This window comes from Mustela erminea, chromosome 19 (assembly GCF_009829155.1).
Source record: "Mustela erminea isolate mMusErm1 chromosome 19, mMusErm1.Pri, whole genome shotgun sequence".
Taxonomy (NCBI): domain Eukaryota; kingdom Metazoa; phylum Chordata; class Mammalia; order Carnivora; family Mustelidae; genus Mustela; species Mustela erminea.
Window position 1 is genome coordinate 25559987 of NC_045632.1, and position 15480 is coordinate 25575466.

At 35.9% G+C, this 15480-nt stretch overlaps 1 protein-coding gene across 1 annotated transcript in view; it reads right to left on the reverse strand.

Annotated features, from left to right (window-relative positions):
* The window catches only part of ITFG1 (integrin alpha FG-GAP repeat containing 1), a 293792-nt gene that overhangs the window by 48684 nt on the left and 229628 nt on the right, over positions 1–15480 (reverse strand). Inside the window, exon 14 of the mRNA XM_032326067.1 lies at positions 3764–3842. Coding sequence (XP_032181958.1) covers positions 3764–3842 — 79 coding nt within the window. The remainder of the gene's footprint in view (positions 1–3763; positions 3843–15480) is intronic.

The following is a 15480-nucleotide window of genomic DNA, read 5'->3' on the forward strand; positions in this document are numbered from 1 at the left end:
AGAGAAAATACTCTGGTATTTTCTATTGTTCTCTTTCATTCGATTAAATAAAAAGTCCTTGTCATAAGCCACACCAAATTAGTTTTATCCCACTAATAAGTACTGACCTTAGTTACTTTATAAGAAAACCAGAGTTGCAGCTTCTCAAGTACATATATGTGGTCATTCTCTTTCTACAGCAGAAAGTTCTCTAGTGGGACTAGGTGGGTTGGAAGGTATGTATAGTTTAAACAAGCAATATTTCTGTAGACTTCAACATGCTTAGCATTTAAACAATGAATTTTCACCCTTTGAGATTTGGAGGGGGGTTTCGTAAGAGTACTTCCTGAATCAATTGAATTAAGTACTACTTCCCTATTTAGAACATATATTTATGCATGAAATGTAGCACATGCTTGAAATATTTAAAATATTTAATATTATTTATTACTTAATTTCTTTCTTTTCTTTAAAAGATTTTATTTATTTGACACACAGAGAGAGATCACAAGTAGGCAGAGAGGCAGGCAGAGAGAAGGGAAGCAGGCTCCCTGCTGAGCAGAGAGCCCAATGCGGGGCTTGATCCCAGTACCCTGAGATCATGACCTGAGCTGAAGGCAGAGGCTTAACCCGCTGAGCCACCTAGGTGCCCCTATTACTTAATTTCTTAAAGGCAATATATGATCGGTGTAGTAAAATGGAAAGATGAAAAAATACAGAGAGGAAAATCCCACAACCAAGAGATAATCATGGTAATATTTGTGTGTCATTTTTGTTTTTCTATTTTTCCTACACATAGGCACGCTTATAAAAAGACACATGTAATTTGGATTATACATGTGGATGTGCCTCCCTGCCAAATATTATATCATAAATATCTGTTTGTTGAATCAAAAATTATTTTAAAATATGTCATAGGCTGGAAATTATTATTATAAAATGGCATAATTTATTAATTATTTCTCTACTGGACATTTAGAGTTTCCAAGATTGCTAATGCCTTTTAGTTTTATGATTTTTTGCCATGAAAGTTTATGCACTCATTTGATTTATGCATTCAACTGCATTCATCTTTTCTGTAGATATTTTCTTCTTTCTTTTATGCTCATAAATTCCTTCCCCAATTCAAGGAAAAATTAATTACTCTTAAATATTTAATTTAGTAAGAACAGACCCAATGTTCCATTACTATTTTGGGATAGACTAAAAGAAATCATGCTAAGGAAATTATTCACTTAAAAACAGCAATGGGTACTGAATATTACTGAATAAGTTTTTATTTTATTTACTTATTTATTTTGTAAAGATTTTATTTATTCATTTGAGAGAGAGACAGTGAGAGAGAGCATGAGAGAGGAAAAGGTTAGAGGGTGAAGTAGATTCCCCAAGGAGCTGGGAGCCTGATGAGGGACTCGATCCCAGTACTCTGGGATCATGACCTGAGCCAAAGGCAGTTGCTTAACTAACTGAGCCACCCAGGCGCCCTCCTGAATGACTTTTTAGCACATAGTAAGATATTCTACCAGGTATCAGTGCCTGTTTGTAGTAGAGATTCATTAAATATATATTTTTGAATGAATCAACATTCACAGAGTTAAAAAACATTCTCCACATCTAACTTAAGAATAATATTTTAAAATAATTTCATTTGTTGTAAAATTTATTTTTTAAAAAATTATATTTAAAAGGATTAAAAGTAGTAAGTAATTAATGTGTCTAGTAGGTAGTGAATCTCTTAATATCTTGCATCCCCAAGATAAATGTTAACAATTTGATGAATATCCTTCTAGCTTTTTTTCTACGGAGTGAGAATTATTCATTTAATTGCACAAAAATATATGTGCAAATATTTTACTGTTATATTATATTATATTGAAGAAAAGAAAAATAACAGTGGCATGTCCAGAGTAGTTACTGTATCAATATACAAAATGATCCCCAAATAAATTGCCTATATAAACATACATGGAAAAATTTATATATCATTGCATGAAAAAAAAAAGAGGAAGATGGGTCTTTAAATTTTTTTGGTCTACTATTAGGATAATGAAGAGTTTTTCCCCATTTTAAAGATTTATTTATTTATTTATTCGACAGAGAGAGTCACAAGTAGGCAGAGAGAGAGAGGAGGAAGCAGGCTCCCTGCAGAGCAGAGAGCCCGACGCGGGACTCGATCCCAGGACCCTGAGATCATGACCTGAGCTGAAGGCAGTGGCTTAACCCACTGAGCCACCCAGGCGCCCCAGTTTTTCCCCATTTTAAACCATTTAGTGCATTCGGGGTTAACTACCTACTTGATGATGTTAAATAAGCAATTCTTTAAAAAAATAGATGAATTAAAATTGTTAGTATTTTAGTTAGCATTTTTCATTAATAATTGACCAGTGAATTTTTGGTTTTCAGCATGCTGGCCTTGCCAAAGTTGTGCTTATTTCGTTAAATAAGTAGCTTCATATTTTTTTCCTGTGTTCTGGAACACTTTACTTGGCAGTGAAATTATCTACCGCCAAAACTCAAAAATAATTAACCAATAGGGGCGCCTGGGTGGCTCAGTGGCCTTCGGCTCAGGTCATGATCCCAGGGTCCTAGAACTGAGCCCCACATCAGGCTCTCTGCTCAGCAGGGAGCCTGCTCCACCGCCCTCTTCCAGCCTCTCTGCTTAGTTGTGATCTCTGTCTGTCAAATAAATAAATAAAATCTTAAACAAAAATTAACCGATAAAAGATAAAAACAGCCAGTCCCATAAACTTTTTTGTAGTTTGATATGCACCTGAATTAAATCATACATAAGTAAAAAAAGAAAAAAAATAAGTAACTTGTTCAAATTCTCTTATCCTTATTTAAGTTTCCTTGATTAACAATGGTATATTAAAGTGTTTGATTTTAGTTGTGCCTGTCAATTTCTTCTTGAATTTAATTAAACAGCTTTTGTTTTATGGAGTGTTTCTGTGCTGAAGTAGTAGTATGATTGAGAGTCTTAAATATGTACAGTTAGCTAAAAAGGAAATTTACTCTGGTATATTTATGTTAGGCCATTATATAAAATGAGAACAGCCATATAATAAATTCTTTCTTTTTTTTGTTTTCTTAGTGCATAAAAGTGGAGGAGTAACAGTAACTCTGTTTATATTTCTTCATGATTAGGACTCTAGGAATCTCAAAGAAGCCTAATGATATGTTAGGGTTCCTTTTCTTACTTAGAGAGTTGAAATTAGAACAGTTCTATCTACTGTGATTTGGACCTCATCTCAGTCAGCTGGCTACCTGTCAAAAGCAGATATCCTTTGTTTAGGCTTATTATTTGTTTTGATTGCATTTCCTTTTATTATTTATTCAGGTATATGACTAGAAGTTTCTCTTTATAGTCACTTATTAAAAAGCCTCTATGTAACATTCTAGTTTCTATTCCACATATGAAAAAGCTAAAATTAGTCTAAGTCGTAGACTGGATTCCTAATTTTTACTTCTAAAAATAGCTTTGTTAACTAATTTACCACTTCATACTTTGCACAAGATAACTTGGTAATTTCTCCAAATCTCTCTGTTAACTTCAACTGAAAAATAAGGATAATGATTTGGCTCTATCACAATAAGGATATATGAGGAATGAATGTTAATATATTTGTCATGAGGACCTTTTTGTAATTTACTGATATGCAGGGAGTATAATAGAAAAAGTGAAGATTTTATAAAGCATGTGAAACATGATGATGATTTTTGTCATTCAGCTTACCTTGCTAATATACTGATTAAAGGTGTTTTTGTGTATTGTATCTTGTCTTACCTGAACCATTTTTCAGATATCCATTTGCATCTACAGTTGTATACATGATATAAGGTCCAGGCTGATTTACTCCAAAGGGCTGCAATAAAAAAGGAATAGTAAAGTCTAGGAAAGTAAGCAAATCATTTGAAGATTTAGGAAAATCTATCACAAATAAAGTAAAACACTCTTGTATATATAATTATTAATAATTGGTAGTACTTAGAGAACATTTCCATAAATAGACAACCTGTTAATAAAAGAAAACCTCTGTTAGTAGAAACACTTTAAATGTATACAATTAGCTTTAAATGATTTGTTAATTGCATTTACAAAGTTCATTAATTTTATTATATATTTTTTTTTTTTTTTTTTTTTTTTTTTTTTTTTTAAAGATTTTATTTATTTATTTGACAGAGAACACAAGTAGGCAGAGAGGCAGGCAGAGAGAGAGGAGGAAGCAGGCTCCCTGCTGAGCAGAGAGCCCGATGCGGGACTCGATCCCAGGACCCTGAGATCATGACCTGAGCCGAAGGCAGCGGCTTAACCCACTGAGCCACCCAGGCGCCCATTATTATATATTTCTAAGATCCACTATTATCTCTTCTTCATCACATAAATGTGAATATTAAAAATTTTTTTTTTAAGATTTTATTTATTTATTTGACAGGCAGAGATCACAAGCAGTCAGAGAGGCAGGCAGATAGAGAGAGAGGTGGAAGCAGGCTCCCTGCTTAGCAGAGAGCCCCATGCAGGGCTTGATCCCAGGATGCTGGGATCATGACCTGAAGCGAAGGCAGAGGCTTTAACCCCCTGAGCCACCCAGGCGCCCCTAGATACGAACAGTTTTAAGGCAACTACAGATAGTTGCATAGAAGTTAAACTATCTTCTTCATACAATTATTCTTTTTCCTGTACAGTTTTATCATTTATGCAAAATGTTAAAATATATTTGCTTATGCCTATCTTAATTTTTATGTAAATGGAACCATACTGTATGTATCTTTCTGTGACTTTTTTTTTTATAATTTTTTATTTTTTATAAACATATATTTTTATCCCCAGGGGTACAGGTCTGTGAATCACCAGGTTTACACACTTCACAGCACTCACCAAAGCACATACCCTCCCCAATGTCCATAATCCCACCCCCTTCTCCCAAACCCCCTCCCACCAGCAACCCTCAGTTTGTTTTGTGAGATTAAGAGTCACTTATGGTTTGTCTCCCTCCCAATCCCATCTTGTTTCATTTATTCTTCTCCTACCCACTTAAGCCCCCATGTTGCATCACCACTTCCTCATATCAGGGAGATCATATGATAGTTGTCTTTCTCTGCTTGACTTATTTCGCTAAGCATGATACGCTCTAGTTCCATCCATGTTGTCGCAAATGGCAAGATTTCATTTCTTTTGATGGCTGCATAGTATTCCATTGTGTATATATACCACATCTTGATCCATTCATCTGTTGATGGACATCTAGGTTCTTTCCATAGTTTGGCTATTGTGGACATTGCTGCTATAAACATTCGGGTGCACATGCCCCTTTGGATCACTACGTTTGTATCTTTAGGGTAAATACCCAATAGTGCAATTGCTGGGTCATAGGGCAGTTCTATTTTCAACATTTTGAGGAACCTCCATGCTGTTTTCCAGAGTGGTTGCACCAGCTTGCATTCCCACCAACAGTGTAGGAGGGTTCCCCTTTCTCCGCATCCTCGCCAGCATCTGTCATTTCCTGACTTGTTGATTTTAGCCATTCTGACTGGTGTGAGGTGATATCTCACTGTGGTTTTGATTTGTATTTCCCTGATGCCGAGTGATATGGAGCACTTTTTCATGTGTCTGTTGGCCATCTGGATGTCTTCTTTGCAGAAATGTCTGTTCATGTCCTCTGCCCATTTCTTGATTGGATTATTTGTTCTTTGGGTGTTGAGTTTGCTAAGTTCTTTATAGATTCTGGACACTAGTCCTTTATCTGATATGTCGTTTGCAAATATCTTCTCCCATTCTGTCAGTTGTCTTTTGATTTTGTTAACTGTTTCCTTTGCTGTGCAAAAGCTTTTGATCTTGATGAAATCCCAATAGTTCATTTTTGCCCTTGCTTCCCTTGCCTTTGGCATTGTTCCTAGGAAGATGTTGCTGCGGCTGAGGTCGAAGAGGTTACTGCCTGTGTTCTCCTCAAGGATTTTGATGGATTCCTTTCGCACATTGAGGTCCTTCATCCATTTTGAGTCTATTTTTGTGTGTGGTGTAAGGAAATGGTCCAATTTCATTTTTCTGCATGTGGCTGTCCAGTTTTCCCAGCACCATTTATTGAAGAGGCTGTCTTTTTTCCATTGGACATTCTTTCCTGCTTTGTCGAAGATTAGTTGACTGTAGAGTTGAGGGTCTATTTCTGGGCTCTCTATTCTGTTCCATTGATCTATGTGTCTGTTTTTGTGCCAGTACCATGCTGTCTTGATGATGACAGCTTTGTAATAGAGCTTGAAGTCCGGAATTGTGATGCCACCAACGTTGGCTTTCTTTTTCAATATCCCTTTGGCTATTCGAGGTCTTTTCTGGTTCCATATAAATTTTAGAATTATTTGTTCTATTTCTTTGAAAAAGATGGATGGTACTTTGATAGGAATTGCATTAAATGTGTAGATTGCTTTAGGTAGCATAGACATTTTCACAATATTTATTCTTCCAATCCAGGAGCATGGAACATTTTTCCATTTCTTTGTGTCTTCCTCAATTTCTTTCATGAGTACTTTATAGTTTTCTGAGTATAGATTCTGTGCCTCCTTGGTTAGGTTTATTCCTAGGGTATCTTATGGTTTTGGGTGCAATTGTAAATGGGATTGACTCCTTAATTTCTATTTCTTCTGTCTTGTTGTTGGTGTAGAGAAATGCAACTGATTTCTGTGCATTGATTTTATATCCTGACACTTTACTGAATTCCTGTACAAGTTCTTGCAGTTTTGGAGTGGAGTCTTTTGGGTTTTCCACATATATTACCATATCATCTGCGAAGAGTGATAATTTGACTTCTTCTTTGCCGATTTGGATGCCTTTAATTTCCTTTTGTTGTCTGATTGCTGAGGCTAGGACCTCTAGTACTATGTTGAATAGCAGTGGTGATAATGGACATCCCTGCCGTGTTCCTGACCTTAGCGGAAAAGCTTTCAGTTTTTCTCCATTGAGAATGATATTTGCGGTGGGTTTTTCATAGATGGCTTTGATGATATTGAGGTATGTGCCCTCTATCCCTACACTTTGAAGAGTTTTGATCAGGAAGGGATGCTGTACTTTGTCAAATGCTTTTTCAGCATCTATTGAGAGTATCATATGGTTCTTGTTCTTTCTTTTATTGATGTGTTGTATCACATTGACTGATTTGCGGATGTTGAACCAACCTTGCAGCCCTGGAATAAATCCCACTTGGTCGCGGTGAATAATCCTTTTAATGTACTGTTGAATCCTATTGGCTAGTATTTTGTTGAGTATTTTCGCATCTGTGTTCATCAAGGATATTGGTCTATAGCTCTCTTTTTTTGATGGGATCCTTGTCTGGTTTTGGGATCAAGGTGATGCTGGCCTCATAAAAAGAGTTTGGAAGTTTTCCTTCCATTTCTATTTTTTGGAACAGTTTCAGGAGAATAGGAATTAGTTCGTCTTTAAATGTTTGGTAGAATTCCCCCGGGAAGCAGTCTGGCCCTGGGCTTTTGTTTGTTTGGAGATTTTTAATGACTGTTTCAATCTCCTTACTGGTTATGGGTCTGTTCAGGCTTTCTATTTCTTCCTGGTTCAGTTGTGGTAGTTTATATGTTTCTAGGAATGCATCCATTTCTTCCAGATTTCTGTGACTTGTTTTTTAAAATAGATTTTTTGAGACACATCCATGAGTACGCATGTAGCTGTATAGTTCATTTTCATTGACACAGAGTATGCCATTGTATGATTATAGCATAAATATTTTTCATTCTATTATTGACTGACACTTGTTTCCATTTTTCTTTTGCCATGATAAACATGGCATTCTCATGTATGTCACCTGATGCAGAAGTGCTAATGTTTGTCAGGAGTTATGTAGCCAGAAGTAGAATTGTAAAGTCAAAGGATATATAAATATGTATGTTCAAGTGTACTAGGTAGTGTCAATTTTTTAAAGTTTCTATTCAAATTCCAGTGAGTTAACCATGTAATATTAGTTTTTGGCATACAATATAGTGACTGAACACTTCCATACATCACCCAGTGTTCATCATGAGAAGTATACTCCTTAATCCCCCAAACCTGTTTCATCCATTCCCCCACCTACCTCCGCTTTGGCAACCATCAGCTTGTTCTCTGCAGTTAAGAGTGTGGATTCTTGGTTTGCCTTTCCCATTCCCTTTCCCCATACTTTGCTCCTTTGTTTTGTTTCTTAAATTCCACATACGAGTGAAATCATATGGTATTTGTCTTTTTCTGACTGACTTATTCGCTTACCGTAATACTCTTTAGCTCCATGTCATTGCAAATGGCAATTTCATTTTTTATGGCTGAGTAATATTTCATTGCATGCATGTGCGTGCACACTCACACACCATGTTCCCTCGCCACCCCCCAGCCAATTGGGTTAGAATTAGAGCCAGAGTTAGGGCATGTGCCTGATATCTTGCAGTTCAGAGACATTCACACAGGGTTAGGTTTAGGGGTTAGGGGCTAAGGGTTAGGGTTAGAGGTAGGGTTAAGATTTGGGTTAGGTTGGGGGCTCTGGGTGGCTCAGTGGGTTAAGGCTCTGCCTTCGGCTCGGGTAATGATCTCGGGGCCCTGGGATCGAGTCCCACATCGGGCTCTCTGCTCGGCGGGGAGCCTGCTTCCCTCTCTCTCTCTGCCTGCCTCTCTGCCTACTTGTGATCTATCAAATAAATAAATAAAATCTTAAAAAAAAAAAAAAAGGGTTGGGTTAGGTTGTCTCTGGCATTCTGCAGTTCAGCAACCTTCCCAGGAAATGAAACCCCAGACTTCTGCTGGGGTGAGAAAAGGCATGGAAGTCATTCACTGAGCTGAGGCAAGGAGGGAATTAGAGACTCTAATACTCTTTAAAAAGATATTCAATTGTTCCTTCTGTTTTTTGTTTTCTTTTTATCCTCCATGTTGGTAGGTAGCTATTTCACTAGTATTTTTTAAAATTTTAACTTAAATTCCAGTTTGCTAACATACAGTATATAATATTAGTTTCAGTTGTACAATGTAGTGATTCAACATTTCCATACTACACCAGGTGCTCATCACAAGTAGTACCATTTTTTTTTAATCTAAAGTGATAATACCAGTTTATATCTACCAAATGAATGTTGCTTCGCATGCTTAGCAAAAAACATTGCTAATGGGGTACACACTTCTTAACAGAAATTATTTAATCTCTCCTACATTTGTTTCTTTAAACTTGTCTCATTCTAGTGAGGCTTGAAATAATATTTATGAAGCCATATTTATCACTGTGTTACAACCTCAAATTTACTTTATTACCCATAGTCTAGTCTATGTACTGGAAGATTGGAATTTTGATCTATAAGCAGTATTTTCAGTGAACTTTCCCAAATGTATTCTTGACTATTTTTTGTATTTCACACTTGAAGAATTTCATAATATTATCCACAGTATCTTATTTTACAGATTTACTTAGGCAAGTTTTCTCTCTTGTCTTATATTCATTTAAAAAATCAGTTATCAGCATGTCTCTATTATAAGTCTTAAAGCTGCAGTTCATTTCTCACCATGGGCCGGCCACTTTGATATTTAAAGACAAGATCTAGAAATCCAGATTCAATTCCTCCACATAGTAGTTCTCAGTGTGTGGTGCAAGGACCCTGGAAGTCTCAAAACCCCACTGTGGAAAGTGCAGATAATCAGCAGTGGCACTAAACTACTGTTATTCAGATTTGGGTATTTCAATTTACCCAACATTTTCTTGAAAATAACAAAGTGAGTCTCTTACTTTTAGGAAAATTACTGATAGTATTTGTGGGTATGATAATATTTGAGCTTATTCTAAATGAAAATTGGAATTTTAGAAAACCTGTGTCCCACACTGTGAGCCTGACATATTAAAAACTTTTCTGATGAGATCAGCAGTGATATTAACAAGTGTGATTTAAAAAAAGTATATAATGAAGCATGTTAATATTGGGAAGATCTGCATAACTCAGTAAACCAATATTTCCCAAATAATTCAAAGCATGATGTTACTAAACCATGCACAGGTAAAAGAACATTCAGAAATCAAGACAGACCAATGGCTTTTAATGTAATAGAGTAGGGGAGAATCTTTTCTGGAATGGTACAGTAAGGACTTCAAAAAATCTTCTTCACAAAAGTAATGAGAACACTGGCAAAGAAAAACCTATCAAACTTTTTTTTCAGAGCTCTGGAAATTACCAGAAGGTTTTCAAGAATATGAGGAGTATCTCTTCAAGAAGAGAGCTGAATATCAGTAAAAATAGTACTTTGCTGCATTTTAATTTGCCCTATTCCTATAACCTTTTCCTTAGCTCCAAAGTAGCCTTGAAAGCCAATAGCTCTGCAACTACATTAGCTGTGAAAATGAAAAGCCTAGCAGCTAATGGATGGTTTGGCAGAACAGGTTAGGAGCTCATCAAAGCCCCATCCCCAGAGCATTGTCGCTATTTGATGTGTCTGGCTGCTTTCTGACAAACTCTGTTCTCAGTATTTACCTTTATTTGGCAAGACTGAGAGCTTGTTCTGTGTGGACAGCCTTATCAAGCTAGTACATTTGTTAAAAACAATCACTAGCAATTGTTTATTTGATATTAGTTTGGGCTAATGAGAGGTTGAACAAATCTTAAAAGGAAAAGTGTGAATGAGATGTTCAAAGGGCTTTGAAACACTGCCATATTCCTGGAGATCTGGAAGGCCACATACTTGTACAACACTGTTTCCAGAGAAAAGACCTGAAAAGGCCCTAACTTCTCATCTCATGTCTCATTAAGGAAACATCTGTCCAGTCTCATCTGACCATTAGGCTAACTTGAGTAGGGACTTCAGTGGCTACACACAGTAGAGAACAGAGATTTTAAAGTATTAGTCCAGGAAAATCACTGGAAAAATAGCAGCAACAACAAACAGCAGCAACAACAACAAATCCAGGGGAGAGATTTCTAGGATTAATACATTATTATTATAAAATATCTGGTTTTTAACAAAAAATTATGACACAGACAGGAAAGTTTGGTTCATACATAGGGAAAAAAAGGTGTCAATAGAAATTGTCCCCAAGATGGGGTGCCTGGGTGGCTCAGTAGTTTAAAGCCTCTGCCTTCAGCTCAGGTCGGGACAGGTCATGATCCCAGGGTCCTGGGATCGAGCACCGCACTGGGTTTTCTGCTCAGCAGGGAGCCTGCTTCCTCCTCTCTCTGCTTCTTTGCCTACTTGTGATCTCTGTCTGTCAAATAAATAAATAAACAAAAAAATTTTTTTTAAGATTTTATGTATTTATTTGACAGGCAGAGATCACAAGTAGACAGACAGAATACATCACAGTCAAACCTCACTGAACACAGCATAGTCAAACAGTTGAAAGTCAAAGGATTTTAAATGCAGCAAGAGATAGCCCATTATGTACAAGGGATTCTTGATAAGATAACAGTTGATTTCTCATCAGAAACCAAGGAGGCCAGAGGATGATATATATTTAAAGGATGATATATATTTAAAATGTGAAAGAAAAACACTGTCAGCCGAGAAGTCTAAAATCAGCAAAAAATATCCTTCAAGAATGAAAGGGAAATCAACAACCTGTGAAGTAAAAACTGAAAGAATTGGTTATTAACACACCTAGCAGGAAATACTAAAGGGAGTTCTTCTGGCTGAACTGAAAAGTCCACTAGACAGTAACTCAAATCCACACACAAAAATAGTACTAGAAAGGTAACTATAAGTAAATACACCTGATGGCATAAATATTTTTTTTTGGTAGCTTTCCCCCCTATCTAATCTAAAACATGCATAAAACAAAAATTAAAAAAAATATGTTATCAGGAACTTAATACATGAGGATATAATTTATATGACAACAGAAGTGCAAAAGAGGGGGGTGTAAACTGAGGTATACTGGAGTAAGTTACTTTATGCTACTGACATTAAGTTGCTGTTAATATGAACTAGACTGTTTCTAAGATAGAAACCAATTCTCCAAGAAACCACTAAGAAAGTAACTTTTAAAAAATAGAGTATAAGAAAGTAGGGAATTAAGATCATATCCTGGAAAACATGTAACACAAAAGAAAGCAATAATGGTGGAACAGAGGAAATAAAAAAGACACAAGACATAGAGAAAAAAAATAGCAGACAGAATAAATAAATAAATAAATCTTTAAAAAAAAAGGCAGACAGAAACCTTCCTTATCAATAATTATACTAAATGTAAATAGATTAAAACAGTGCTGTCACAAGGCAGAAATCAGCAGAATGGACAGAACAATATGATTTAACAATATGCTTTCTACAAAAGATATGCTTTAAATTCAAAGACAACAAATAGGTCGAAAGTAAAAGCATGGAAAAGATATACCATTAAAATAGTAACCAAATGAGAGCTGGAATGGCCATACTAATATCAGACAAAAATTTTTACATACACTTTAAGATAAAAATTGTTACTAGAGACAAAAAGGACATTCTATAATGATAAAAGGGTCAATCAATCAAGAATACATAAGAATTACAAATGCTGGGGCGCCTGGGTGGCTCAGTGGGTTAAGCTTCTGCCTTTGGCTCAGGTCATGGTCTTAGGGTCCTGAAATCGAGCCCCGCACGGGGCTCTCTGCTCAGCAAGGAGCCTGCTCCCCCCCCCTCCCCGCCGCCTGCCTCTCTGCTTGCTTGTGGTCTCTCCCTCTCTCTCTGTCAAATAAATAAAATCTTAAAAAAAAAAAAAACAAAAACACAAAAAGAATTACAAATGCACCTAAAAATAAAATTCCAAAATACATAAAGAATTGATGGGACAAAGAAATAATTCAACAATAATGGTTGGATATGATTATAATTATTAGTATACCAGTTTCATTAATGTATAGAACAATGAGGCAGAAGATCAACAAGCAAACAGATGACTTAATCTTATATAGAACACTGCACGCACCTCCAGCAGAAATGCATATTCTTATCAAGTACACAAAGAATGTTCTCCAGGGGGGATCCATATAGTAGACCATAAAACATGCCTCAGTAAATATAAGTTCACAGATGTGTGGAAGTTAAATAACAGACTACTAAATAACCAGTGGGTAATGGAACAGTAGGGAAAATTCACTGATAATGGTTTCAAATTCCAAATTACAAGTAACCTTTAAGTAACTGCCACATGTTCAGTTTTGGTATAGTATTAATTATCTGAATAGGAAATGAAATAGTCCTGTTTTTTACTACACATCTGTGAGAGGTTAAATTTTTTCCATGTATTTCAACCAAAACAATAAAAAAATGAATGCAAAGAGAGACAAAAGAATCTTCTGTCTCCTATTATGCCAGATATTAGAGATCTGAAAAAAACTTAAAGCAATACCACTCTTAACTAATTTTTTATTTTGGAAAATAGTTATTTTTTCATACAATACAAGTTATGTTAACTTATAATGGGTTTATTTTTACTTTAAAATGAATTAATTAGGGGCGTCTGGGTGGCTCAGTGGGTTAAAACCTTTGCTTTCAGCTCAGGTCATGATCCCAGGGTTCTGGGATCGAGCCTCTGCTCAGCAGGGAGTCTGCTTCCCCCTCTCTCTCTGCCTGTCTCTCTGCCTACTTGTGATTTCTCTCTGTCAAATAAATAAATAAAATCTTTTTAAAAAATGAATTAATTAGAAATATTGTTTTTGTTTTAATTTCAAATACAGTAATATTGGTAGACATAACTCAAAGAACAACTCTGAAAAACTCAGACCAAGAAGTTTGAGAACCACTGCTTTATACTATGTGAACAATGAATAATTTAAACCAGACTTTGCCTTCCTCAATTGAAATGATAGGACTAATATCTCTGTGTATAAGTCTTTTTGGTGTCTTACTCCATGTCATAGTGTTATACATGTTTCAGAGTTTTTTTCTTTTTCCCAAGATACTGCCATTTAGCATTTGTATGAATGTTTAGTAAAAAATGTACTAAAAATGTTCATGTTCAATTGAAAGGATTAAGAATTTCTGAAATAATCCCTCTAGTTCACAAAAGAATTTATGCATACATCTTAAAATCTTCATGAAAAACCTGAAAAGCTAATCTGCAAGGAGTCCAAACTATGGGAATACTAATCAGCAATGATGCTAACACATCTGTGAGTTTCATATTAATTTCTTTCTCACACTTCCTCTGAAATAGATTGTTATTGTGCTATGGACTGGATGTTTGTCTCCACCCAAAATTTGTATGTTAAAGCCTTAACTCCTAAAGTGATGATATTTGGAAGGTACTTAGGGTTAGACAGTTCATGAAAGTGGAACCCTCAAGACACCAAAGAGCTTGATCTCACACTGTCTCCATGTGCTTGAACCTAGGAAAGGCCATATGAGACCAAGGCAAGCCAGGAAGAGAGATTTCATCAGAACCTGACCAGACTGGTGAGCAAAATTATTTTGTTTGAAACAAAAAATATTTATCAAGTTTGCCTTCTAGTTTTCTTTACTGTATTATAAGATTCTAAAACTACGTGAATAATTTATTTGTAAGAAGGTATGTTTGAAATGAAATTCTACTTCTGAGTGTACAAATTACTGTGTAAGACAAAGTTGGCCTACAGGAAATCCCTTTTCTAAAAGTCCAGTGCTGTGGTTTTCAAGCTTTAGAAAGCACTGGAATCACCTGCAGGGACTGTTAAAATACAGATTCACTGGCTGCACCCCAGATGTTCTTATTTCATATGTCTGGGTGAGGCCTGGGAATGTGCATTTCTTAAAATTCCCAGATATACTGATGCCAGGAGTTTGGTGACCCCTCATTAAGAACCCCTGATCTGCTGGGACTATACATTTTTTTTTAAAAGATTTTATTTATTTATTTGACAGAGAGAGATTACAGGTAGGCAGAGAGGCAGGCAGAGAGAGAGAGGAGGAAGCAGGCTCCCTGCTGAGCAGAGAGCCTGACGCGGGACTCGATCCCAGGACCCTGAGATCATGACCTGAGCCGAAGGCAGCGGCCCAACCCACTGAGCCACCCAGGTGCCCTGGGACTATACTTTTTATACCTTATAAAAATTGGCAGCTTGTGAGAGTATTTAGGGTAATCTAAACTTTTATTTTATGATTGTATTTGATTGACTACAAGAGAATAAAACCATTGATTGAGTTGGATGCATAAAAAACTAATGTTAGAAACACTTATTCCTTTCAGAATGTGGTGCAGAATTTTATTATTTTATTATTTTATTTTATTTCATTTTTTAGTAGCACCGCACCTTTCTTAACCAATACAAACTTTGCAAATTAGTAAAATGAGGATTCAGAGAACTGAAATTTCACAGTCTTGAAAGACAGTTGGAGACTCAAGTTGGGAATCATTAAGGTTTCTGAATTGTGTGATATAATCTGCAATGCTTAGATTTATTTTAAATTATTTAGCTCCAAAAAGTATGATCTGGAAGTATTTATTGTGTAAGTGCTTTCACATGGCTTACACTATTATAACAATAGCATACTCATTTTTCATCTGTAACTACAAAATAAAATAGTATGACCTTTTCCACTTAAGGGCAAACTTA